At 39.3% G+C, this 27,558-nt stretch overlaps 1 protein-coding gene across 3 annotated transcripts in view; it reads left to right on the forward strand.

Moving 5' to 3' along the window:
• pds5b (PDS5 cohesin associated factor B) overlaps positions 1–27,558 on the forward strand; it is a 69,946-nt gene that overhangs the window by 41,721 nt on the left and 667 nt on the right. Inside the window, exons 16-34 of one of the 3 annotated variants that reach the window (XM_061896786.1) lie at positions 4,935–5,074; positions 5,141–5,256; positions 5,324–5,429; positions 5,496–5,656; positions 11,113–11,236; positions 11,312–11,470; positions 11,530–11,598; positions 11,653–11,789; positions 13,620–13,743; positions 13,824–14,028; positions 14,090–14,204; positions 14,263–14,395; positions 18,383–18,502; positions 18,578–18,640; positions 18,705–18,850; positions 18,946–19,003; positions 22,457–22,854; positions 23,916–24,002; positions 24,248–24,344. In XM_061896786.1, coding sequence (XP_061752770.1) covers positions 4,935–5,074; positions 5,141–5,256; positions 5,324–5,429; positions 5,496–5,656; positions 11,113–11,236; positions 11,312–11,470; positions 11,530–11,598; positions 11,653–11,789; positions 13,620–13,743; positions 13,824–14,028; positions 14,090–14,204; positions 14,263–14,395; positions 18,383–18,502; positions 18,578–18,640; positions 18,705–18,850; positions 18,946–19,003; positions 22,457–22,854; positions 23,916–24,002; positions 24,248–24,344 — 2,558 coding nt within the window. Of the gene's footprint in view, positions 1–4,934; positions 5,075–5,140; positions 5,257–5,323; positions 5,430–5,495; positions 5,657–11,112; positions 11,237–11,311; positions 11,471–11,529; positions 11,599–11,652; positions 11,790–13,619; positions 13,744–13,823; positions 14,029–14,089; positions 14,205–14,262; positions 14,396–18,382; positions 18,503–18,577; positions 18,641–18,704; positions 18,871–18,945; positions 19,004–22,456; positions 22,855–23,915; positions 24,003–24,247; positions 24,345–27,558 lie in introns of those variants that run through there. The other 2 variants (XM_061896788.1, XR_009806374.1) reach the window with 2 other exon arrangements.

Below are 27,558 nucleotides of genomic sequence, written 5' to 3' on the forward strand. Positions count from 1 at the left end.
CTATGGCTCACAATCATCAGGAGACAAGAGCACACATGTTATTTTTTTAGGATTTTATAGATAACAAAAAAACGCTTGAAAGATGCGGTAAAGGGAGTCACCGTTGTAGTCATCAAAGCTTCTAAAATAACTTAAAAACCCTCCAATGTTTTATATACACACTGCAACTATATATATAATGTAGTTAACATACACCTTCATAACAATATGTAATATGTACACTATACATACTGCACGTATTTATATACATCTATATATGTATGTATATATATATGTATATATATATATATGTATATATATATGTATATATATGTATATACATGTGTATATATACATATGTATATATAATGTAGTAACAGACACCTTCATAACAATATGTAATATGTACACTATACATACTGCACGTATTTATATACATCTATATATGTATATATATATATATGTATATATATATATATGTATATATATATGTATATATATATATGTATATATATGTATATACATGTGTATATATATATATGTATATATAATGTAGTAACAGACACCTTCATAACAATATGTACAATATACACACTGCAAGTATAATGTAGTAACAGACACCTTCATAAAAGTATGTACAATATACACACTGCTAGTATAATGTAGTAACAGACACATTCATAACAAGTATATATATAATGTAGTAATAGACACCTTCATAAAGATATGTATGATATACACACTGCAAATATACTGTATATAATGTAGTAACAGACACCATAACATTATGTTATATGTACTATATACACACTGTATATAGTACATCTATATATACATATATACCTCTATATATATATATATGTATATATAGAGGTATATATATGTATATATATAGATGTATATAAATACGTGCAGTATGTATATTGTACATATTACATATTGTTATGAAGGTGTATGTTACTACATTATATATATACTTGCATAACAATATGTAATATGTACAATATACACACTGCACGTATTTATATACATCTATATATATATATATATATATACATCTATATATATATATAGATGTATATATGTATATATAGATGTATATAAATCTATATATATATATATATATACATCTATATATATATATAGATGTATATATGTATATATAGATGTATATAAATACGTGCAGTGTGTATATTGTACATATTACATATTGTTATGAAGGTAATGTAGTAACAGACACCTTCATAACAATATGTAATATGTACAATATACACACTGCACGTATTTATATCCATCTATATATACATACATACATATATATATATATATAATATAGTAACACACCTTCATAACATTATGTAATATGTACAATATACACATTGCAAGTATGTATATGTATATATACATATAAAATGTAGTAACAGACACCTTCATAACATGTAATATGTTCAATATTACCTGTATTTTGATCATTTTAATCGTTATTTCTTCAGCGCATTTATTTCCGTTTCCAAAGCAGCGCACTTTCAACTTCTGGCAACGTGTGTTCCACTTCCGGAAACAAAACGTGTGTCTTCTAATCACGGCAGAGTCGAAAAAAGGCAACAAAGACGACTACTTTTAAACAAATGAGATTTCAAAACCTTGTATTTTTGAAGCTGAACATACTGAGGATGAACTACTGCTCCTACGAGCAGACGAATGCCGAGAGAGTGAAGTGAAAGTGATGACGCAATAAATGCGGAATTTGGAGCTATGCTATTTCGACATTAATGGAGTGCTTACCCAAATAAATCTAGAAAAAAAACTGCACCAAACGCACAACTGTCCATTTTAATATTATTCATGATACACGCAGCAGGTCATGCGTGTTAGTACAACTACAGTACTGGCTGGCTGGCTGTGTACAAATAAAACATGAAATAATACCTTACAGATACTGTAAAATGATTGTTTTTTCAGTCGGTACAAATTGATATCCTATCACAGTGTGTTGCATTACAAACTTAAACACGTTTTGTGTTGATGAAGAATCTAACTTATCTCTTTCCATAGTTAGCTTTTATGGCGAAAACCGAAGCATGCCGATGTGTTAGTACGCTAGAAAAACAGTTTTCTCATGTTGCTACAGTTTGATTTGGTTATTATACAGGTTATGGTACACAAATGAAGTATTGTTGCCAATCTGTGAATACATTTTCAAAATAATTTAGAGGTACAACTGATTGCTCCCATTAGCTGCATTTCTAGCCACTTAGAACAAGCCAATTATTATAAGATAGAATGCAAAAAAAAAAACTAAACCCTTGTCTTCTTTCTCAGAAAGGTTAATTAGGTCTTCCTATTCATATACTTATCAAATGTTCTTGTAATCAGACAATATTTCCGGTATATTAGATGGGGTCTCTACCTGTCATGTTTGGACTGTCATCTGCATTGATTGATTGATTGATATATATACATACATACATAAACAGAAACATATATATATATTTATATATATACAGATATACATATGTATATAGATATATATATCTATTTATATATACATAAACATATATATACATATATATAAATATATATACATACATACATATACCGTATGCATATGTACATATATATGTACACATATACATATATACAAATACACATAAATATATATATACATATATATAAATATATATACATACATACATATACCGTATACATATGTACATATATAAATATATATATGTACACCTATACATATAAACAAATATATATATATACACACACACACACACATATAGGGAGTATGTGTGTGTCTGTATACACATATATACACAGACATATATCCATCCATCCAACCCTTTTGGGGTCGCGGGATATATATATATATATATATATATATATATATATATATATATATATATATATATATATATATATATATATACAGATATACATATATATAAATATATATACATACATACATATACCGTATACATATGTACATATATAAATATATATATGTACACCTATACATATAAACAAATATATATATATATATATATATATACACACACACACACACACACATATAGGGAGTATGTGTGTGTCTGTATACACATATATACACAGACATATATCCATCCATCCAACCCTTTTGGGGTCGCGGGATATATATATATATATATATATATATATATATATATATATATATATATATATATATATATATATATATATATATATACAGATATACATATATATAAATATATATACATACATACATATACCGTATACATATGTACATATATAAATATATATATGTACACCTATACATATAAACAAATATATATATATATGTATACACACACACACACACACACATATAGGGAGTATGTGTGTGTCTGTATACACATATATACACAGACATATATCCATCCATCCAACCCTTTTGGGGTCGCGGGATATATATATATATATATATATATATATATATATATATATATATATATATATATATATATATATATATATATATATACAGATATACATATGTATGTACACATATATATATATATATACAGATATACATATGTATATACATATATATATATTTTTATACATACATAAACATATATATATACATATATAAATATATATACATACATACATATACCGTAAATATATATGTACATATATACACGTATATATGTATATATATATATATATATATATATATATATATATATATATATATATATATATATATATATATATATATATATATATATATATATATATATATATATATATATATACTGTACATACATACACACACACATATTGGGAGTATGCGTGTGTCTGTATACACATATATACACAGACATATATCCATCCATCCATCCATCCCTTTCGGGGTCGCGGGGGGCGCTGGCGCCTATCTCAGCTACAATCGGGCGGAAGGCAGGGTACACCCTGGACAAGTCGCCACCTCATCGCAGGGCCAACAAAGATAGACAGACAACATTCACACTCACATTCACACACTAGGGCCAATTTAGTGTTGCCAATCAACCTATCCCCAGGTGCATGTATTTGGAGGTGGGAGGAAGCCGGAGTACCCGGAGGGAACCCACGCATTCACGGGGAGAACATGCAAACTCCACACAGAAAGATCCCGAGCCTGGATTTGAACCCAGGACTGCAGGAACTTCGTATTGTGAGGCAGACGCACTAACCCCTCTGCCACCGTGAAGCCCACTTGTGCATCCAAAAGACAAAATAGAACTAGACAAGAAGTGTAAGGTAATTTACGAAATCCCAGGCAAATCATGCAAAAAAATCATACATGGGAGAAACAGGGAGGACATTCAACACAAGGAAGAAAGAACATCAGAATGAATGTGAAAAAGAGACAACTGGAAGTTTTACAAGAAGCCTAAAACAAAATTCCGAACAGGAAATCTTAAAATCAGGCGTATGAGATTTTTGCAAGATAAATAACCACATCATAGACCGGGACAACGGCAATATAATCGGCACAGAAAGTAAAAAATTAAAACGGTGGATTAAGGAAGAGGCCCAAGGAAACCATCAATGGAGATGAGAGAGCATTCCTGCTTTCGCATACCTGGGACTTCCTCCTCCTTTAACCATCAAGCTAACCAGGTGTGCTTGGTTGGCCACGCCTCCAAGAACAGTGGTCAGGTGACCCTTCTGATGAAGACTGAAGATGACAGTCCAAACATGTCAGGTAAACATTCCATCTATTTTACAGAAAATAATGTCTGATCACAAGAATATTTGATAAGCTTTTGTCTTGTCTCTCATAATGATTGTGAACGATAGACAAAATTCCCCCCCAAAAAAGGTGCAGTTCCCCTTTAAGGAATCCTGCTTTATTGTGTAGACCACACAGGTTGTGGACTGTCAATAAACATCACATTCTAACTGTCTCTTTCTCTTAGGGAACCTGCCGGATCCAGGAAAGGCTCAAGACTTTGTCAAGAAGCTGGCACAGGTCCTGGAGGACGACGAGAGAATCCGAGACCAGCTGGAGACTTTGGTCAGCCCGGCGTGCTCCTGCAAGCAGGCCGAGGTCTGCGTGGTGAGTAGGACGGCGCCGTTCACGCCTGTCGGCTCACGGCGACACGTGTTGATTTGCTTCTTGCAGCGAGACATCACCAAGAAGCTCGGCAGCCCCAAACAGCCCAGCAATCCCTTCTTGGAGATGGTCAAGTTCCTCTTGGAGAGAATCGCCCCCGTGCACATCGACACCGAGTCCATCAGGTAGCGTGCAAGTTTGTAGGAAAAACTCTTGGGCCTTCCGCATGTGACCTGGGCCGTCTTGTGTCAGCGCGCTGATCAAACAGGTCAACAAGTCGATAGAAGGAACCGCTGACGATGACGAGGAGGGCGTTCCCACGGACAGCGCCATCCGAGCCGGACTGGAACTGCTGAAGGTAAAACTCGGCAATGCTTGAAATGAATCCCCCATAGCACGAAGAGACCGCGTTGTCACTCCTCAGGTGTTGTCCTTCACGCACCCCGTCTCCTTCCACTCCGCCGAGACCTTCGAGTCTCTGCTGGGCTGCCTGAAGATGGACGACGAGAAGGTGGCCGAGGCCGCCCTGCAGATCTTCAAGAACACGGGAAGCAAGATGGAGGAGAGCTTCCCTCACATCAAATCGTACGTGTTGCTCTTGAGATGTTTTTTTTCCCGTTTAAAGGGGAACATTATCACCAAACCTATGCAAGCGTCAATATATACCTTGATGTTGCAGAAAAAAGACCATGTCTTTTTTTAACCGATTTCCGAACTCTAAATGGGTGAATTTTGGCAAATTAAACACCTTTCTGTTTATCGGTCTTTTAGCGATGACGTCAGAATGTGACGTCACCGGGATAACACAGCCGCCATTTTCATTTTCACATTACAAACACCGGGTCTCAGCTCTGTTATTTTCCGTTTTTTCGAATATTTTTTGGAACCTTGGAGACATCATGCCTCGTGGGTGTGTTGTCGGAGGGTGTAACAACACTAACAGGGAGGGATTCAAGTTGCACCACTGGCTGATATCTGCCGCCAGACCCCCATTGAGTTTGCCAGAGTGTCTCCACATTTGACTGGCGATGCTAAGACAGACATGGCACAGAGATGTATGGATAACCTGCAGATGCATTTGCAACAATAAAGTCAACGAAAAGTTTTGTTGATGTTGTTGACTTATGTGCTAATCAGACTTATTTGGTCACGGCATGACTGCCAGCTAATCGATGCTAACATGCTATTTACGCTAGCTGTATGTACATTTCAAACTAGATACCCACATTTAATGCGAAACAAACACTTACCAATCGACGGATTTAAGTTGCTCCAGTGTCACAAGATGCAAAAGTCCTGATCGTTTGGTCCGCACATTTGACCGGCGATGCTAATAAGGCAGCCATGCTATGGGCCACTTTATTAGGTACACCCATGCTATGGCCGAATAGCGTCAATAGCTATTCGCTCAATAGCTTCAATTTCGTTTTTGCTATCTGCCTCCATACTATGATCATCTGTATGAATACATGTGTAATCTGTTGAATCGCTTAAACCGCTGAAATCCGAGTCTGAATCCGAGCTAATGTCGCTATATCTTGCTGTGGTAACCGCCATGTTGTTTGTATTGGCAGCCCTGTATGACGTCACAGGGAAATGGACGGTGGATTTACGGATAGCGAAAGTCAGGCACTTTAAAGGTTTTTTAGGGATATTCCAGGAGGTGTAAAATTTTGAAAAAAACTTTGAAAAATAAAACAAGCCACTGGGAACTGATTTTTATTGTTTTTAACCCTTTTGAAATTGTGATAATGTTCCCCTTTAAAGACCCACTTGAGAACTTTCAGTTTTGCTGGATTTTTGCTCAACCATTAGATCAAAGTGCCAGAGTTTTGCCAGAAGGTAGACCACGTTTTCCATTTTTGGTTTTTTATTTTGGGGAAATTGCAGGGTCAGGAAGGGGATAAGACAGAGACAACAACATCACCAAATAGGATTTGTACAAATATGATACAAAAAAATGATAGTAAAAACCCAGTTAGTGAAGTAAATATTAAAGGCCTACTGAAAGCCACTACTAGCGACCACGCAGTCTGATAGTTTATATATCAATGATGAAATATTAACATTGCAACACATGCCAATACGGCCGCTTTAGTTTACTAAATTACAATTTTAAATTTCCCGCAGAGTTTCCTGTTGAAAACATCGCGGAATGATGACGCGTGTTTGTGACGTTATTGGTTGGAGGGGACATGTTAGCCCAGCACCACTTACGGCTAAAAGTCGTCTCTTTTCATCGCATAATAACACAGTATTTTGGACAAATGTGTTGCTGAAGCTTTTGCAATTTGTTCAATTAATAATGGAGAAGTCAAAGAAGAAAGATGGAGGTGGGAAGCTTTTAGCCTTTAGCCACACAAACACACGGTGTTTCCTTGTTTAAAATTCCCGGAGGTGAAGCTTTACTATGGATCAGAGCGGTCAAGCGAACATGGATCCCGACTACATGTCAACCGGCAGTTTTCGGTGAGAAAATTGTGGTAATAAGTCGCCTCTTACCGGAGATCAGCGGCGCTTCTGTCCTGTTGCAGCTTCTTTGTGACTTCCCTCAACACACCCATCAACACACCCCTCTGACTTAAAGGTACTATTTAACTCACTAAAACGCTAGCAACACAATAATCAGATAAGGGATTTCCCAGAATTATCCTAGTAAATGTGTCTAAAAACATCTGAATCGCTCTCACTGCAATCGCCTTTTTTTTTCTTTTCTTTTTTCTCGTCCTTCATTCTAAATTTCCTCATCCATGAATCTTTCATCCTCGCTCAAATTAATGGGGAAATTGTCGCTTTTTCGGTCTGAATAGCTCTCGCTGCTGGACACTCACATTATAAACAATGTTCAGATGTGAGGAGCTCCACAACCGGTGACGTCACGCGCACATCGTCTGCTACTTCCGGTACAGGCAAGGCTTTTTTATTAGCGACCAAAAGTTGCAAACTTTATTGTCGATGTTCTCTACTAAATCCTTTCAGCAAAAATATGTCAATATCGCAAAATCATCAAGTATGACACATAGAATGGACCTGCTATCCGCGTTTAAATAAGAAAATCTCATTTCAGTAGGCCTTTAATAACACAGAAATGACAATGAACATTATTGCATAACAGACGGAACAACAAAAATAATACAAATAACACAGTTGATAATTGATAGTAATATTAATAATAATAATGATCTCTATTATCAACAATACAATTGTCTCAAATGCAAAAATAAATAGATGTAATGAAAACCTGAATTACAAAAGAAAGCAGATAAATAGAGGGGAAGAAAGAGAAGCAGACTATATTAACCTTGTAGATTGTTATAGTAATTAGGTCAAGCTTTATCTGTGTTTAAAGTACCATTGATTAATCCTCTGCATTTGACCCAAGCCCTCGTTCACCCCCTGGGTGGTGAGGGGAGCAGTGAGCAGCAGTGTGGGCCGCGCTCGGTAATCACTTGGTGATTGAACCCCCAATTCCAACCCTTGATGCTGAGTGCCAAGCAGGGAGGCAACGGGTCCCATTTTTATAGTCTTTGGTATGACTCGGCAGGGGTTTGAACTCACAATCTACCCATCTCAGGGCGGACATGCTAACCACAAGCCCACTGAGCCGGTTACCCAGTTTCCCCTGGGGAACAACGTTAATATTTTTGATGAACTGTGATTATTTAGGAAATGTGGTCTTCATTTTCTTAATGTTCTTTCAGGCCTTGTGTGGGAGCCCTTTGTGACGTTTTTGCTCTCTTTTTTTTTAGCGCAGTTTTCCCCTTTTTTGTCCTCAAAGGTTGCTCAAATGCCTGGAAATAAGTCTGCTTTGGCATTTTTTTTTCAGAAAAGTCTGATCTTATCACAATTAAAAGGTTCCGTGGGACAAAGCACGCTTTGTCGATTCTTCCATACTTGCAAATACTCTTTTTTTTTTTTTTTTTTATTATTATTATTATTAGGGACCGATGTCCCTTTGGGACAGAGGACCCTATTGAATTTCTAAGGTTTTATTATTATTATTATTCTTTATTATTATACCGCCGCTTCTTTGAGCTGTAATTTGACTCCCTTAACATGCTTCAAAACTCACCAAATTTGACACACACATCAGGACTGGCGAAAATTGCGATCTAATCAAATACCGAACCCCAAAACTGAAAATTGCGCTCTAACGCCCCTTAGGAAGAAAAACACAGACAAAACTGTATGTAACTTCCAGTAGGAATGTCGTAGAAACATGAAACAAAAACCACTACGTAGGTCTCAGTTAGACCTATATTTCATCCACTGAGGCCCCCAGGCTAAAAATAACAGGAAGTTTGCTATTCCCACTTCAATACAAAAAGTTGGCTAAAATATGTCTTTTTTTTTTTTCAAACATTATTTTGTATTTCGTTTCAGCTTCAAATAAGCACGGAGAGATTGAACCCTTCTGATTAAAAGTTAAACAAAGAGTTTTAATTACTACCCCGGTTTGGATTTTATGAGCCCGCAAAGAACCATTGAACCACAAAATGGCGGCTTTCTGCTTAGACAAAACTGTAGGACTGTCATACACACATGAAACAAAAACCTCAATATAGGTCTCACTGAGACCTATATTTCATACACTGACCGCCCCCAACTAAAATCAACAGGAAGTTTGCTATTCCCACTTCAATACAACAACTGCATTACATTCACTATGCATTAGAGCAGGGGTGCCCACACTTTTTCTGCAGGCGAGCTACTTTTCAATTGACCAACTCGAGGGGATCTACCTCATTTATATATATCATGTATATTTATTTATTTATGAAAGAGACATTTTTGTAAACAAGTTAAATGTGTTTAATGATAATACAAGCATGTGTAACACATATAGATGTCTTTCTTTCACAAAGACAAGAATATAAGTTGGTGTATTACCTGATTCTGATGACTTGCATTGATTGGAATCAGACAGTAATGATGATAACGCCCACATTTTCGAATGGAGGAGAAAAAAAGTGGTCCTTTCTGTACAATACCACATGAAAGTGGTTGGTTTTTGGCATCTAATTCATCCAGCTTCCATACACTTTACAAGAAAAACATTGGCGGCAAATTCCGTAGCTTGCTTGATTGACATTCACGGCACCCGAGGGTCTTGTGAGATGACGCTGGCTGCTGCCAGTTCATTATTATGAAAAAATGACGGAGAGGAAGGCGAGAAACACTTTTTATTTCAACAGACTTTCGCGCCGTCCCTTCCGTCAAAACTCTGCACATTTCCTATCTTCACAATAAAAGCCCTGCTTCATGCTGCCTGCGCTAACAAAATAAGAGTCTCGGAAAGCCGGCGTGCACAAGTGATGTGCACGCCAGCTTTCTGACGGATCGCTTGTGCACGCCAGTTTTCCGAGACTCTGTATTTAGTTAGCGCCGGCAGCATGAAGCAGGGCTTTTATTGTGAAGATAGGAAATGTGCAGTCGGCCTTTAGAGTTTTGACGGAAGGTACGGCGCGAGAGTCTGTTGAAATAAAAAGTGTTTCTCGCCTTCCTCTCGGTCATATTTTCATAATAATGATCTTGCAGCAGCCAGCGTCATCTCACAAGACCCTCCGGTACCGTGAATGTCATTTAAGTGACGTCTTGGTGAAGATTGATGATCACTCATTTTTAGGTCTATTTTTTTTAAAAGCCTGGCTGGAGATCGACTGACACACCCCCCGCGGTCGACTGGTAGCTCGCGATCGAGGTAATGGGCACCCCTGCATTAGAGTCTCAAAATTGCGGCATCAAGGCGTCCTTATAAAATGCTCAAGCCACTTTACAACTGTTATTACTATGAGACTGATGTATAACACATTTGTCTACAACTTTTTCTCTATGTAATAATCCATCCATCCATCTTCTACCGCTTATCTGGGCTCGGGTCGCGGGGGCAGCAGCCAGAGGGGTCCCGTCCATCGCTGCTTGCAGCTTTAATTATTATTGAACTCCACAGCCATTCCCTCTTCATTTCCACGTTGGTTTGTTTGTGTTTTTGTGGCTCATATTGAGTACACCCCTAACCCGCTTCTTCTTGCTCCCCCCAGTGTTTTGCTGCCGGTACTGCAGGCCAAAGCCAAGCGTGGCCCTCCCCGCCAGGCCAAGTACTCCATCTATTGCATCAACGCCATGTTCACCAACAGAGACACACACTTTGCTCAGATCTTTGAGGTCCGTCTTTGCTTAGACCACCTTGATTGGCATGACTGTCTGCTCATGTGTGTGTGTGTGTGTGTGTGTGTGTAGCCCCTACACAAAGGACTAGACCCAGCCAACCTGGAGCAGCTCATCACCCCCCTGACCACCTTAGGTCACCTGGCCCAACTGGCCCCAGAGCAGTTTGCTGCTCCTCTCAAGTCGCTGGTGGCCAACTTCATAGTCAAAGATCTGCTGATGAACGACAGGGTACTGACAGCATTCAGTGGGCAATGGCGGACAGGTGTGTACATATATTTTGTGGGCAGGTTCCGGGCAAGAAGACGACCAAACTTTGGGTCCCCGATGATGAGGTTTCCCCCGAGACCATGGCAAAGGTGAGCTTGCGTCCCTTTTTTTTGTACGTCAAATAGTCCTAACTGGTGTTGCAGATTCAGGGCATCAAGCTGATGGTGAGGTGGTTGCTGGGAGTGAAGAACAATCAGAGCAAGTCGGGCAACTCCACGCTGCGCATGTTGACCGCTATTCTGCACAGTGACGGAGATCTCACCGAGCAAGGCAGGATGGGGTAAATCTTCCACCATGTTTACTTACACAGTAGCCAGTTCAGGATTTAGTGTGCCAAAGTAAACAGGTTTTCTTTTGATCTGCAGTGGAACCTCGGTTTTTGAGCCGAGTCTGTAACTCGAAAAATGTGTATACTGAAGCAGGTTTCTCCAGGCTCAGATCTCACATCGGGGCAAGGAAAAACTCAACCCAATGGGACAATGAGAAACCTTGTCCCACACATACACCCTGGGTGACAGGTGCAATGGACGACGAGTGGATCTAGCATAATATTGTGAAGAGTTCAGTCCATAGTGGATCTAACATAATATTGTGAAGAGTCCAGTCCATAGTGGATCAAACATAATAGTGAGAGTCCAGTCCATAGTGGATCTAACATAATAGTGAGAGTCCAGTCCATAGTGGATCTAGCATAATATTGTGAAGAGTCCAGTCCATAGTGGATCTAACATAATAGTGTGAGAGTCCAGTCCATAGTGGATCAAACATAATAGTGTGAGAGTCCAGTCCATAGTGGATCTAACATAATAGTGTGAGTCCAGTCCATAGTGGATCTAGCATAATATTGTGAAGAGTTCAGTCCATAGTGGATCTAACATAATATTGTGAAGAGTCCAGTCCATAGTGGATCAAACATAATAGTGAGAGTCCAGTCCATAGTGGATCTAGCATAATATTGTGAAGAGTCCAGTCCATAGTGGATCTAACATAATAGTGTGAGAGTCCAGTCCATAGTGGATCAAACATAATAGTGTGAGAGTCCAGTCCATAGTGGATCTAACATAATAGTGTGAGTCCAGTCCATAGTGGATCTAGCATAATATTGTGAAGAGTTCAGTCCATAGTGGATCTAACATAATATTGTGAAGAGTCCAGTCCAAAGTGGATCTAACATAATAGTGAGAGTCCAGTCCATAGTGGATCTAGCATAATATTGTGAAGAGTTCAGTCCATAGTGGATCTAACATAATATTGTGAAGAGTCCAGTCCATAGTGGATCAAACATAATAGTGAGAGTCCAGTCCATAGTGGATCTAGCATAATAGTGAGAGTCCAGTCCATAGTGGATCTAACATAATAGTGAGAGTCCAGTCCATAGTGGATCTAACATAATAGTGAGAGTCTAGTCCATAGTGGATCTAACATACTAGTGAGAGCCCGGTCCATAGTGGATCTAACATAATAGTGAGAGTCTAGTCCATAGTGGATCTAACATAATAGTGAGAGTCTAGTCCATAGTGGATCTAACATAATAGTGAGAGTCTAGTCCATAGTGGATCTAACATAATAGTGAGAGTCTAGTCCATAGTGGGGCCAGCAGGAGATCATCTTGAGAGGACACAGGTCAGCATCACAGAGACGTCCCCAACTGATGCACAGACGAGTGGTCCACCACAGGTCCCGACTTTGGACAGCCAGCGTTTGATCTGTGGCCACCGAACCTGTGCCTCCCCCTCCACGAAGGAGAGGGGTGCAGAGCGGAAAAGAAACGGCAGATCAACTGGCTAAAAGGGGTATCCAGCCTCAACAAAAGTCCATACTTTTTTGTTTATACAATTTGAACACAATCTAAAGTGCTGTGCAGTTCTGTATATCACACAAACATAACGAGGAGCCAATTTTCATTTTTTTAATTAGTCAAAACAACCAGTTGCTCTTTTCTGTGCCCTGCTTTTTGACTGCAGGCGGGACAGAAAATGAATGAATGAAGTATTCGTACGCACAAAAGTTTGCAAACAAAGGGGTTGGTAAACCGAGGTTCCACTATGTTTGAAACAGACAGCTGGAGAAAAACAAATAGTTATTTTAATGGTTTGTTTCTAAATCCCAGCAAACCGGACATGTCGAGGTTACGACTTGCGGCCGCCTGCGCCCTCCTAAAGCTGGCCCAGGAGCCGTGTTATCACGAAATCGTCACCCTGGAGCAGTATCAGCTGTGCTCGCTGGTCATCAACGTAGGTCTTGTTTTGAAAGGGCCGCATCTCCCTTCCCTCTGTTCTCCGCCGACCGACATATCCATCTTCCTGTCTTCCAGGACGAGTGTTACCAGGTGCGTCAGGGCTTTTCCCAGAAGCTCCATCGGGGTCTTTGCCGCCTGCGCCTGCCTCTGGAATACATGGCCGTCTTCGCTCTGTGCGCCAAGGACCCGGTCAAGGAGAGGCGGGCCCACGCGCGCCAGTGCTTGGTGAAGAACGTCAACATACGCCGCGAGTACCTCAAGCAGCACGCCGCCATCAGCGGTAGGGACGAGGCACGTCTTGGAACGGGGGCAAGGTGATGGATGTTTGTGCTTGTACACAGACAAGCTGTTCTCGCTGCTGCCGGAGTACGTGGTGCCCTACGCCATCCACCTGCTGGCGCACGACCCCGACTACGTCAAAGTGCAGGACATCGAGCAGCTCAAGGACATCAAAGAGTGAGTAGCGGCGCCGCCGTGTGTGTGGTCACTTTCTCACCGGCTGCCTCCCTGGTAGAGCTCTGTGGTTCGTGCTGGAGATCATCATGGCCAAGAACGAGAACAACAGCCACGCCTTCATCAGGAAAATGGTGGAGAACATCAAACAGACGAAAGATGCTCAGACGCCCGGCGACTCAAAAACAAACGAGGTACATCATCTGGTCCACACACACACAAATAGGACAGTTTATTAAGTCCACGGTTGCCACGGTTTTGTGACCGTTTTCCTTATCAAGAGGGGCTTTAAAACATAGTTAGCAGCTATTGTCATACGCAGTCAGCAGTGTTTTAGCTACTTCTGAATCACTAATCCTGGCCTCCATGGCGACAAATTAAGTATGTTTCCTACAAATATCATTAAAGGGGAACATTGTCACAATTTCAAAAGAGTTAAAAACAATAAAAATCAGTTCCTAGTGGCTTGTTGTATTTTTTGAAGTTTTTTTCAAATTTTTACCAGTCTCGGAATATCCCTAAATAAAGCTTTAAAGTGCCTTATTTTCGACTCTGCGAAGACACTGGCCATTTCCCTGTGACGTCACACAGTGCTGCCAATGTAAACAAACAATGGCGAATACCACAGCAAGATATAGTGTCATTAGCTCGGATTCAAACTCGGATTTCGGCGACTTAAGCGATTCAACAGATTACGCACGTATTTAAACAGATGGTTGGAGTATGAAAATATTGAAGAAGAAACTGAAGCTATTGACGCTATTCATAGCCATAGCATGGCCGAATAGCTGCGTTAGCATCGCCAGTAAAATGTGCGGACCAAACGATCAGGACTTTCGCATCTTTTGACACAGGAGCAACTTAAATCCGTCGATTGGTAAGTGTTTGTTTCGCATTAAATGTGGGTGGAAGGAAACGTAATATAGTTGCAAATGCATCTGCAGGTTATCCATACATCTCTGTGCCATGTCGGCTTTAGCACCGACGGTAAATAGCATGTTAGCATCGATTAGCGTAGCAGGTTCTTCCGAGGATGTTGTAGTCGTAATGATTTGTGCAGTCCTTTGAGACATTTGTGATTTGGGGCTATATAAATAAACATTGATTGATTGATTGATGTTAGCATCGAGTAGCTGGCAGTCAACATCAACAAAACTCACCTTTGTGATTTCGTTGACTATCGTTGCAAATGCATCTGCAGGTTATCCATACATCTCTGTGCCATGTCTGCCTTAGCATCGCCGGTAAAATGTGGAGACACTTTGGTACATTCAATGGGGGTCTGGCGGCAGACACTTTGGCATCTTCGGGCCAGTGGTGCAACTTGAATCCCTCCCTGTTAGTGTTGTTACACCCTCCGACAACACACCCACGAGGCATGATGTCTCCAAGGTTCCAAAAAATAGTCAAAAAAACGGAAAATAACAGAGCTGAGACCCGGTGTTTGTAGTGTGTTGAAAATGAAAAGGGCGGGTGTGTTACCTCGGCGACGTCACATTCTGACGTCATCGCTTCCAGCGCGATACACAGAAAGGCGTTTAATTCGCCAAAATTCACCCATTTAGAGTTCGGAAATCGGTTAAAAAAATAGATGGTCTTTTTTCTGCACCATCAAGGTGTATATTGACGCTTACATAGGTCTGCTGATAATGTTCCCCTTTAATGCAGGACAATATTAATATTAGTTGGTCGTTACAGGGTTTGCTGCTAGCGGGGTGTATAAAATAGTCAGGATGTGTCATGAATACAAAGGATTATGGGTATTTGTTGTGTTGTGTTACTGTGAGGATGTTCTCCCGAAATGTGTTTGTCGTTCTTAATTGGTGTGGCTTCACAGCGTGGCGCATATCACTTAGAGTGTTAAAATGGTTTATATCACAACCATTAGTGTACTCTGTGTCACCCAGTATGCCTTGCAGTCGTGTGCGTGTTGCCGCGGATGCCACACACAACATGATGCCGGACTGACAAACAGATCGTACATGTTGTAGAAGGCGACAAAGACAATGGCGTCATAGCACGCACTAATACTTATTATCTGGGTGACTACCGGCAGTCGTTCAGGAGAATAATAGCGTCTCTTAATGTCTCCTTCGCTTTATGACACGGGTCTTAAATGGCTCTTTGAATGGCAAAGGATACCGATCACAGAACCATGCATATCAAATATTTCCGGATGGTTCAACCGCCACCCGCCCGAATCTAATTAAAATGTATTTTTTCGTCATGTCAACCGCCCGACCCGCGGTTTACCCGCGGACTCCGTGGATGAGACCGCAAACCGCGCATCTCTAGTACATTGGGTTGGCTATTGAAACGCTACTGCTTAGCATTAGCGACTTTACACGGCGATTTCAACGTCTACAATTTTTTTCCCAACGAACATTGACGTTACAATCAAACAGATGGTGCACAATACTTACAGTCACAGGTGGGTAGAGTAGCCAGAAATTGTACTCAAGTAAGAGTACTGTTACTTTAGAGATTTATTACTCAAGTAAAAGTAAGGAGTAGTCACCCAAATATTTACTTGAGTAAAAGTAAAAAGTATGTTGTGAAAAATCTACTCAACTACTGAGTAACTGATGAGTAACCTGATTACGGCAACAAATAATGCACAAAAACATAAAAATAGCAATGAGCAAATTCAGAGCCAGGAATATCTCTTAAGCAACTAAAACAATAATATATATTAAATAATAATACATTAAAATAAAATAAAAATTAAGGCACATTGAGCCACAATAACTTAACAGCACCATCGCCTCAGTAGGCATTCATTGATTGATTGATTAAAACTTGTATTAGTAGATTGCACAGTTCAGTACATATTCCGTACAATTGACCACTAAATGGTAACACCCAAATAAGTTTTTCAACGTTAATTACTTAGTAAAGGACCAAGTCGAGGTGATCTACCTCATATATACATATACACACACACACACATATCATTTATACACACACATATCATACACACACACACAAATCATTTATACACACACATATCATATATATATATGTATATACATTTATATATACAGTATATAATTTATATTTATTTATTTTGCCGTTTTTGTTCAGATGTTGAAGGTGTTTTAATGAATATACATGCATGTTTAACATATATATTCCTATCTTTCATGAAGACAAGAATATAAGTTTGTGTATTACCTGATTCTGATGACTTGCATTGATTGGAATCAAGACGTCCAGGTTTTCAAATGGAGGACAAAAAAAGATCCTCTTTTCTGTCTAATACCACATGAAAGTCGTTGGTTTTTGGCATCTTATCTGTCCAGCTTCAATATTCCTTTTTATACACTTTACAAGAAATACATTGGCGGCAAACTCCGTAGCTTGCTAGCTTGTTTGCGCTGGCTTTCGGAGACTCTTATTTTGTTAGCGCAGGCGCGATGGAGCAGCGCTTTTATTGTGAAGACAGGAACTGTGCGATCAGTCTTTAGGCTTTTGACGGGAAGTACGGTTGAAATAAAAAGTGTCTTTTTTCCTTTACACTTTTGATTGATTGATTGAAACTTGTATTAGTAGATTGCACAGTACAGTACATATTCCGTACAATTGACCACTAAATGGTAACACCCCAATAAGTTTGTCAACATGTTTAAGTCGGGTTTTATGTATCACGGTCATGTGACCGCCTGGCTCTGTTTGATTGGTCCAACGTCACCAGCGACTGCATGTGATTGGTGAAACGCAGGCATGCGTAGATTCTACTTTGAAGCTCTGTCATCAACCAAAACAAACATTAATAGATCGATAAAAAAAGTAGCGAGTAGCGAGTTTAATGTAGATCAATGGAACGGAGTAAAAGTAGCGTTTCTTCTGTATAAATATACTCAAGTAAAAGTATGTTGCATAAAAACTACTCGTAGAAGTACAATTTATCCCAAAAGTTACTCAAGTAAATGTAACGGAGTAAATGTAGCGCGTTACTACCCACCTCTGCTTACAGTATTAACACTTTGGGGCGCAACAAAAGACTAGATTGAGCCGACACTGGACTGTGTGTACACTACTGCTAGCTACGTTTTGGACTTGCAACCTAATGTCATACTTGTACATTTGGGGGGGGGGGGGGGTGTATAGGTGCCATGTGCACCCATGATCCAACGACACAGGCGTCCCCTCCCTAACACGCACTCGCCCTCCCTCCACAGAAGCTGTACACGGTGTGTGACATCGCCATGAACATCATCATATCCAAGAGCACCACCTACAGCCTGGAGTCCCCCAAAGACCCCGTGCTGCCCTGCAGGTTCTTCACCAAGCCCGATAAGGTGGTCACCATGACGACGTGGCCGAGCATCCTGGGGCCGCACGTATAAAAGCATCTTGTGTCTCCTGCCTTGCAGAACTTCAGCAACACAAAGAACTATCTCCCGCCTGAGATGAAGTCCTTCTTCGTGCCAGGCAAAGTGAGTGTCGCGCCAACAGTGGCGGCATGTCTGTGACGCCGCTGACGTGCACGTGTCCCCGCAGCCCAAGTCGGCCAACGTGTTGGGCGCCGTCAACAAGCCGCTGGCGTCCGCCGGCAAGCAGATCCCCAGCAAGGCGTCCCGCATGGAGACGGTCACCAACGAGGACTCCTCGTCCAACCCGGGCTCTCCTCAGCGCAACAAGAGCAGGTAGAGAGAGAGAGAGAGAGGTGTGCTCACTGTGCCACACACACACACACACACACACTCTCTGACGGACTGACTGCTCTTCTCTGGTGTGTCAGGCTGGACACTTCTGAGTTGGAGCAGAGTGAGAACGAGGACTACGGCAGCACAGACAAGGTGGGACCCTCTTCACTTCTCACATCAGGCCTCCTGTTGCAGGGCTGCTTCCTCCTCCTCTTCTTCTTTCTCTTTCTTCTTTTTCTGTATCTGTTTCTTCCTCTTCTTTCTGTTCTTTTTCTTCTTTGTTTCTTCTTTTTCATTCTCCTTTTCTTCTTTCTGTTTCTTCCTTTTCTTTCTCCTTTTTTGTCCTCTTCTTTCTCTTCTTTTTTTTCTTTTTCTTCTTTCTGTTTCTTCCTTTTTTCTCCTTTTTTGTCCTCTTCCTTTTGTTCTTCCTCTTCTTTCTGTTCTTTTTCTTCTTTCTGTTTCTTCTTTCTTTCTCCTTTTTATTCCTCTTCATTTTATTCTTCCTCTTCTGTTCTTTTTGTTCTTTGTTTGTTCTTTCTGTTTTTTCTTTTTCTTTCTCCTCTTTGTAATTTCTGTTTCTTCAAATGTATCTTTTTCTTTTTTCTTCATCTTTCTTTTATTCTTCCTCTTCTTGTTCTTCCACTTTTCTTCTTGTTCTTCCTCTTTTTTCTTCTTCCTTTTTGTCTTCCCCCTTCCTCGTCATTTTCTTTTTCTTCTTTTTCTCCTTTTTTCTGTCCTTTTTCTTCCTCCTTTTCCTCAGTCTTCTTCCTTTTCCTCTGTGTTCTTCTTTCTGTTTCTTCTTTTTCATTCTCCTTTTTCTTACTCTTCTTGTTCGTCTGTTTTTTGTTCTTCCTATTTTTCTCCTTCTTTTGATTTGTGTTGATCCTTTCTCCTATTTTTCCTCTTCTTGTTCTTCGTCTTTGTCCTTCTACTACTTCCTTTTTCCTTCTTTCTTTTCTTCTTCTTATTTTCCTCTTCCTCTTCTTTTTGTTCTTCTTTCTCCTTATTGTTCTTCCTCTTTTTTCTTCTTCGTTTTGTCTTCCTTTTTCCTCTTATTCTTCTTTTTGCTTTTCTTCTTTCTCTTTCTTGTTCTTTTTTCCTTCCTCCTCTTTCTCCTTTTTCCTCTTTTTCTCGTTTTTTCTTGCTTTCCTTTTTCTTATTGTCATCCTCTCCATTCTCCTCTTCCTCCTCTTCCAGGTATGTGAGATGTGAAAAATGCTGAAATGTGCGTTTTTAAACCTTGAGTTTGGCATCAGAATATGACGTGGGTGTTTTGTTAATGAAACATTGTAGTCTGTGATGGCGGGAGTCGAAGGAGGCGTGTCAAAAGATGGAATTATATGTTTTATTGACATTCTGACTTTGTTTTGTTATCAACAATGGCGGAGTAACTTTACTGAGCGCAACAAGACCACACCAGAAATGTGTCGGTGAAAACACCTCATCCTCTTCTTTTTTTTTTTTTTTGTCCTTTTTTTTTCCGTCTACTTATGGCTCCTCTCATTCTTCTTTCTTCTCCTCTTTTTATTTTCCTTCTTATGGCTTCTCCTTTTCTTCTTTTTATTTTTATTCTTTTGGATCCTCCACTTATTCTTCTTTTCCTTTTTCTTCTTTTTGCTCCTCCTCCTCCACCTTATTTATCATCTTATGGCTTCTCCTCCTCTTCTTTTTCTTCTTCTTGCTCCTTGCCCCACCTCCTTCTTCTTGCTCCTTCTTTATCACCTTATGGCTCCTCTTCTTCTTCTTTATCTTCTTGCTCCTCTTCCTCCGCCTCCTTTTCTTCTTCTTGCTCCTTCTTTATCAACTTATGGCTCCTCCTCTTGTACTTGTTCTTCTTTTTTTCTCCTTGCACATTTCATTCTTCTTTTCTTGTTCTTGCTATTCTTTTTGTTCCCCCTCGACTTATTCTTTCTTTTCTTTTTACACCTCATCCTCTTCTTTTTTCCTTTTTTTTAACATCTTTTTTTTCTACTTATGGCTCCTCCTCTTCTTTCTTTCTTCTTCTTGCTTCTGCTTCTCTTTATTTTTCTTCTTAAGACTTCTCCCCTTCTTCTTTTTATTTTTCTCATGGCTCCTCCTACTCCACTTTTTTTTTATCTTTCTTTTTTTTTCTTCTTGCTCCTCCTCTTTCACCTTCTTTATAAAATTATGGCTCCTCCTTCTATTCTTCTTTTTTTTTCTTTGTCCACCCCTTCTTCGTTTTCTTCTTCTTGCTCCCTCTCCTTCTTCTTTGTTTTTTTTCTTTTTGTTCCCTCTCCTTCTTCTTATTCTCCTTCTTCTTGCTCCTCCTCCCCTTCTTCTTCTTCTTCTTCTTCTTCTTCTTGCACCTCCTCCTCTCTCTTCTTAATCTTCTTATGGTTCCTCCCCTTCCACCTTCTTTATCATTGTCTTCTTCTTCTTTTACTTTTTCTTGCTCCTCCTTCTTTATCAAATTATGGCTCCTCCTCTTTTTCTTTTTCTTCTTCTTGCTCATCCTCCCCTTCTTCTTCTTGCTCCTCCTCCTTCCTAGTCTGCATATGGCTTCTCCTCCTCTTTTTCTTTTTCTTGCTCCTCTTCCCTTCTTATTGCTCCTCCCCTGCTTTGTTTTTTTTCTTGCTCCTCCTCTTCCACCTTCTTTATCATCGTGCATTTCTTCTTTTTCTTCTTCTTGCTCCTCCTTCTTTATCAAATTACGGCTCCTCTTTTTCTTCTTTTTTTCTTTTTTCTTGGTCCTCCTCCCCTTCTTCTTCTTGCTCCTATTCCTTCTTTATAGTCTACTGGCTTCTGCTCTTCTTATTCTTGTTCTTCTTTTTGCTCCTTCCTCCCCTTCTTAATGTACTTAAAGCTCCTCCTCTTGTTTGTTTTCTTTTCCTGCTCCTCCTCCCCTTCTTCTTCTTCTTCTTCTTCTTCTTTCTCTTCCTTCTTAAACTGCATATTGCTTCTCTTCTTCTTCTTGTCTTTCTTCTTCTTGCTCCTCTTCCTCCACTTCTTATTGTGCTTATAGCTCCTCCGCTTCTTTGTTTTATTTTCTTGCTCCTATGTCCCTTCTTTTTCTTCTTCCTGCTCTTCTTTCTTAAACTGCATAGGGCTTCTCTTCTTCTTATCTTTCTTCTTCTTGCTCCTCTTCCTCCCCTTCTTATTCTTCTTATATCTCCTCCCCTTCTTTGTTTTCTTTTTCTTTTTCCTCCTTTTCCACCTTCTTTATTATCGTCTTCTTCTTTTTCTTCTTCTTGCTCCTTTTTTATCAAATTATGGCTCCTTCTTTTTTTCTTCTTGCTCCTCCTTCTTAATGTTCTAATGGCTTCTTGTCTTTTAATTCTTGTTCTTCTTCTTGCTCCTCTTCCTCCGCTTCTTATTCTTCTTATAGCTCCTCCCCTTCTTTGTTTTCTTTTTCTTGCTCCTCCTCTGCCTTTTCTTTTTCTTCTTCTTACTCCTCATCCTTAATCTTTATCATCTTATGGTTCCTCCTCTTCTTCTTTTTCTTCTTCTTCGTCTTGCTTTTCCACTTCTCCTTCTTCTTCTTCCTCGCCTTCTTATTCTTCTCATGGCTCCTCCCCTTCTTCTTGCTCCTGCCCGCGCGGCGCCCCCAGCAGGCCATTGTGACACAGTGCTGCCTCCTGCTTGCAGGAGAGCGACAAAGGGCGCGGGCGTAAGCGCGGCGTGACGGCGTGCAGCGAGGACGCGGACAGCAGGCCCAAGCGTGGGCGCAAGAAGGCGGCGGCCATGGCCAGCACGGACTCTGAGGACCAGTGGGCACAAGACACCATGCCGGAGGACGAGCAGAACAGCCCGCCCAAAAAGGGACGTCGGGGGCGGCCCCCCAAGTCCGCCGCCGCCAACCAGGACACGCCCATCAAAGGGAAGAGGGGGCGGAAGAAGGCGGCTCCTCCCCCGGAGGAAGAGGAGGAGGAGGAAGAGGAGGAAAGGGCGGAGGAGGAGGAGGAAGATGAAGACGTGAGCAGTGAGAACGTGGAGGTGAAGACCAGAGGAGGACGGCTGACTCGCACACCTCGACGATCACAAGGGTGACTCTCTAATTCTTTTTCTTCTCTTCTTTCTCTTATTCACCTCCTTTTTCTTCTTCTTCTTTTCCTCCTCCTTATTTTTCTTCTTCTTCTCCTTCATCCTCTTCTTCTTCTCCTTTTATTTTTCTTCTTCTTCCTCTTCTTCTTCCTCCTCTCCTTCTTCTTTTTCTTCCTCTTCTTCTTTCTCTTCTTATCCTTCTTCTTCCTCTTCTTCCTCTTTTTCTTCTTTTTCGTTCTTCTTTGTCTTTCTCTTCTTTCTCCTTCTTCTTTCTCCTTCTTTCTCTTCTTTTCTCCTTTGTCTTTCTATTCTTCTCCTCCTCCTTCTTCCTCTTCTTCTTCTCCTTCCTATTTCTCTTCTTCCTCTTCTTCTTTTTCTTCATCTTCTTCTTCTTCATCTTTCTCTTCTTCCTCTTTCTCTTCTTCTTTTTCTTTCTCTTCTTCCTCTTCTTCCTCTTTCTCTTCTTTGTTTTCTTCTCCTTCTTCCTCTTTCTATTCTTCTCATTCCTCTTTCTCTTATTCTCCTTCTTCTTCTTCTTCTTCACTCCTCCTCTTCTTCCTCTCCCTTGTCTTCTTCTTACTCTCACTATTCTTCCTCCTTCTTTTTTCTTCTTGTTGCTCTTCCTACTCTTCTTCTTTCTTGGACTCTTATTACTCTTTCTTACTCTTTTTACTGTTTCTTTTATATTTCTTCTTCCTTTTCTTCATCTCCCCCTTCTGCCTCTTTTTACTCTTCGTCTTCTTCCTCTTGCTCTTCTTCTTCATCTATTTCTCTTCTTCTTCATTCTCTCGCTCTTCTTCTTACTCTATTTCTCTTCTTCTTCTCCCCCTTATTACTCTTAATCATATTTTTCTTCTTCTCCTCCTTACTCTTCTTCGTCTTCCTATTCTTCCTTCTGTTTTTTTATTCTGTTTTTCTTCTCTTGTCTTCATTCATTCTCCTTCCTCCTCCTTTCCTCTTCCTTCTTCTGTATCCTCTTCTTTGTGTTCTTCTTCCTTCCTCCTGTTCTTCCTCCCCCTGCCGTGGGGAAGTGTAGTAGTCATCATGGTGTTTGTCCTCTCAGCAGCAGTGAGTCCGTAGCAGAGTCCACGCCACAGAAGAGGAGAGGAAGACCACCCAAGTCCGCTCAGCCGCCCGCCAAGAAGCCCACGTAAGAAAGTGTCAAAGATGTTCTGTCTATCATTCACAAACGTGCTGTAACTTCCTCGGGTTAAGCAGGCCTACATATTGGGATGAAGGCCTAAATAAATACACCTTGTTTCAGAATGCTTGCCGCTTGATGGGTGATCAAATACTCATCTTCCTCGTTCTAGCTTGAAGTGTTTTGTCCTGCATGTGACCAAATGTGGACTTTTATGGTAATGTCTAAGAGCTTGTTTCTACGTTTGATTCCAGGCGCGGAGGACGGTCCAAGGCGGCCGCCGCTAAAGAAGACTCTGAGGAGGAAGAGGAGCAGGAGGAGGAAGAGCAGCAGGACGAGCCGACACCCAAGGTATGCAAGAAAAAAAAACTAAAAATATTCATGCTTTAGTTTATTATGTGAAGTTGGTCCCTTTATCTTTGTAAATATTAGAATAACACTGCCGTACTTAAGTGCATTTTTATTGTGCCGTTAGTCAGTTTTTACCTTATTTTAAAGTACATTTTCTGACAAGTGACGTCATCCACCTTGTCGACATCTCCACAATTGTGTCTCATTTGTTTGGGCTGCAATTTTTTATGTCTACTATAGTTTTTTTTGTTATTAAAACATTTCTAAAAACTTTTTTATAATTTTTTTATGTTAAGTTATATTTTTTTTTGTCTATTATGGTTTTTATGTTAACATGTTCTTAAGAATACAAAATGTTGAACTTTTATAGTTTTTTTGTGTTAACATGTTATTGGAATTAATAACATTTATTAAATAAAATAAAAAAATCTTCTTTTGTTTTTTAACGTAACATGTTAAAATAAAATAATACTATTATAGTTTTTATGGAATTAATATGTTATTTTTTTAAAAATCAATACTAACTTTGTTTTTTATGTTGTTAAAAAAAATGTATTGTCTAACTTACATAGTTTTTTGTTAACATGTTATTAAAAGCGATATTTATGTAATTTTACATTACTTTTATGCAAATTAATAAGTGTTTCTCACTTGTAACATCAAAAAAAAATTGTTTCAATGATTTTAATGGAAACAAAGTTATTTTCATTGTTTAATATATTGTTTTTATTTTTTTTTTAAATTAAAAAATACTTATTTTATGGCCATAAACTATTTTCTTTGCTTAATATTGTTTAATAGCAATGTAATGGGTTTTTTTAACAGTGTTTTTATGGCACTTTATTATAGATACCGTTTTCATGGCGATATATGTATTTTTTTTGTCAGTATTTTTAATGGAAGTTATTTGTTTGTGCGTTGAGGGGGGAGGAATTGTGTATGTATATATATATATATATATATATATATATATGCTAATTATTTTTTAATTTTTGGGTCAAATTTCTTGACTTTTATTACGAAACACTAACACAGTATCAGTGCAGTGTCAATACAGGCGGTGAGTGTGCCACCCGCTCACTGAGGCTTTTATAGAAAAAAGTTTTTATGACAATACTTGGTTTTATATTGCAAAAATACTGTTTTTATGGCCATAAACTATTTTCATTGCTTAATATATTGTGTTAATGGCAATATATTTTTAAATAACACATATAGTGTTTTTATGGCGATTTGATTTTTTTTTGAGTGATTTTATGGCCATTAACTATTTTCTTTGCTTAATAATATTGTTTTATAGCAATATAATAATTAAAAAAAAAAAAATAGTGTTTTTATGGCACTTTATTATAAATGAGTGTTTTTATATGTACTTTTTATAGATTTTTGTAAGTTTTTTCAACGGCAGCATTTTGATTGATTGACCTGAAAATTAAATAATTAGCAAATATGTATATAGATATTTTTTGTGCACAGATTTCCTGACTTTTATTACTAAACACTAACACACTATCAGTGCAGTGTCAATACAGGCGGTGAGTGTGCCGCCCGCTCACTGAGGCTTTAGAAGAAAAAAAACGTTTTTATGGCAATATAAGGTGGTATAGCTCGGTTGGTAGAGGGTTCCAGGTTTGATCCCCGCTCCTGCCATCCTAGTCACCGCCGTTGTGTCCTTGGGCAAGACACTTTCCCCACCTGCTCCCAGTGCCACCCACACTGCTTTAAATGTCACTTGTATATTGGTTTTCACCATGAAAAGCATTGTGAGTCACTAGAGAAAAGCGCTATATAAATCTAATTCACCACACTTCACAATATCAGGTTTTATATTTCAAAAGTAGTGTTTTTATGGCCGTAAACTATTTTCATTGCTTTATTATATTGTGTTAATGGCAATGTCATTTTAAATCAAACAAATAGTGTTTTTATGGAAATTTGCAATTTTATTAAAGGGGAACATTATCACAATTTCAAAAGGGTTAAAAACAATAAAAATCAGTTCCCAGTGGCTTGTTGTATTTTTTGAAGTTTTTTTCAAAATGTTACCGGTCTCGGAATATCCCTAAATAAAGCTTTAAAGTGCCTTATTTTTGACTCTCTGCGAAGACACTGGCCATTTCCCTGTGACGTCACACAGTGCTGCCAATGTAAACAAACAATAGGAATACTACAGCAAGATATAGCGACATTAGCTCGGATTCAAACTCGGATTTCAGCGACTTAAGCGGTTCAACAGATTTCGCGTGTATTGAAACAGATGGTTGGAGTATGAAAATATTGAAGAAGAAACTGAAGCTATTGATGCTATTCATAGCCATAGCATGGCCGAATAGCTGCGTTAGCATCGCCGGTAAAAATGTGCGGACCAAACGATCAGGACTTTCGCATCTTTTGACACTGGAGCAACTTAAATCCGTCGATTGGTAAGTGTTTGTTTCGCATTAAATGTGGGTGGAAGGAAACGTAATATAGTTGCAAATGCATCTACAGGTTATCCATACATCTCTGTTCCATGTCTGCTTTAGCACCGCCGGTAAATAGCATGTTAGCATCGATTAGCGTAGCATGTTAGCATCGATTAGCTGGCAGTCAAAATCAACCAAACTCACCTTTGTGATTTCGTTGACTATCGTTGCAAATGCATCTGCAGGTTATCCATACATCTCTGTGCCATGTCTGCTTTAGCATCGCCGGTCAAATGTGGAGACACTCTGGTACATTCAATGGGGGTCTGGCGGCAGATTTCTTGCCAGTGGTGCAACTTGAATCCCTCCGTTAGTGTTGTTACACCCTCCGACAACACACCTCAAAGGTTCCAAAAAATAGTCAAAAAAACGGAAAATAACAGAGCTGAGACCCAGTGTTTGTAATGTGTTGAAAATGAAAATGGCGGGTGTGTTACCTCGGCGACGTCACATTCTGACGTCATCACCACATGACCGATAAACAGAAAGGCGTTTAATTTGCCAAAATTCACCCATTTAGTGTTCGGAAATCGGTTAAAAAAATAGATGGTCTTTTTTCTGCACCATCAAGGTATATATTGACGCTTACATAGGTCTGCTGATAATGTTCCCCTTTAATTTTTTTAAATAGTGATTTTATGGCCATAAACTATTTTCTTTGCTTATTAATATTGTTTTATAGCGATATAATATTTTTAAAAAACAAATATACAGTGTTTTTATTGCACTTGACTATGCATTTTATTAAA

This window comes from Nerophis ophidion, linkage group LG04 (assembly GCF_033978795.1).
Source record: "Nerophis ophidion isolate RoL-2023_Sa linkage group LG04, RoL_Noph_v1.0, whole genome shotgun sequence".
Taxonomy (NCBI): domain Eukaryota; kingdom Metazoa; phylum Chordata; class Actinopteri; order Syngnathiformes; family Syngnathidae; genus Nerophis; species Nerophis ophidion.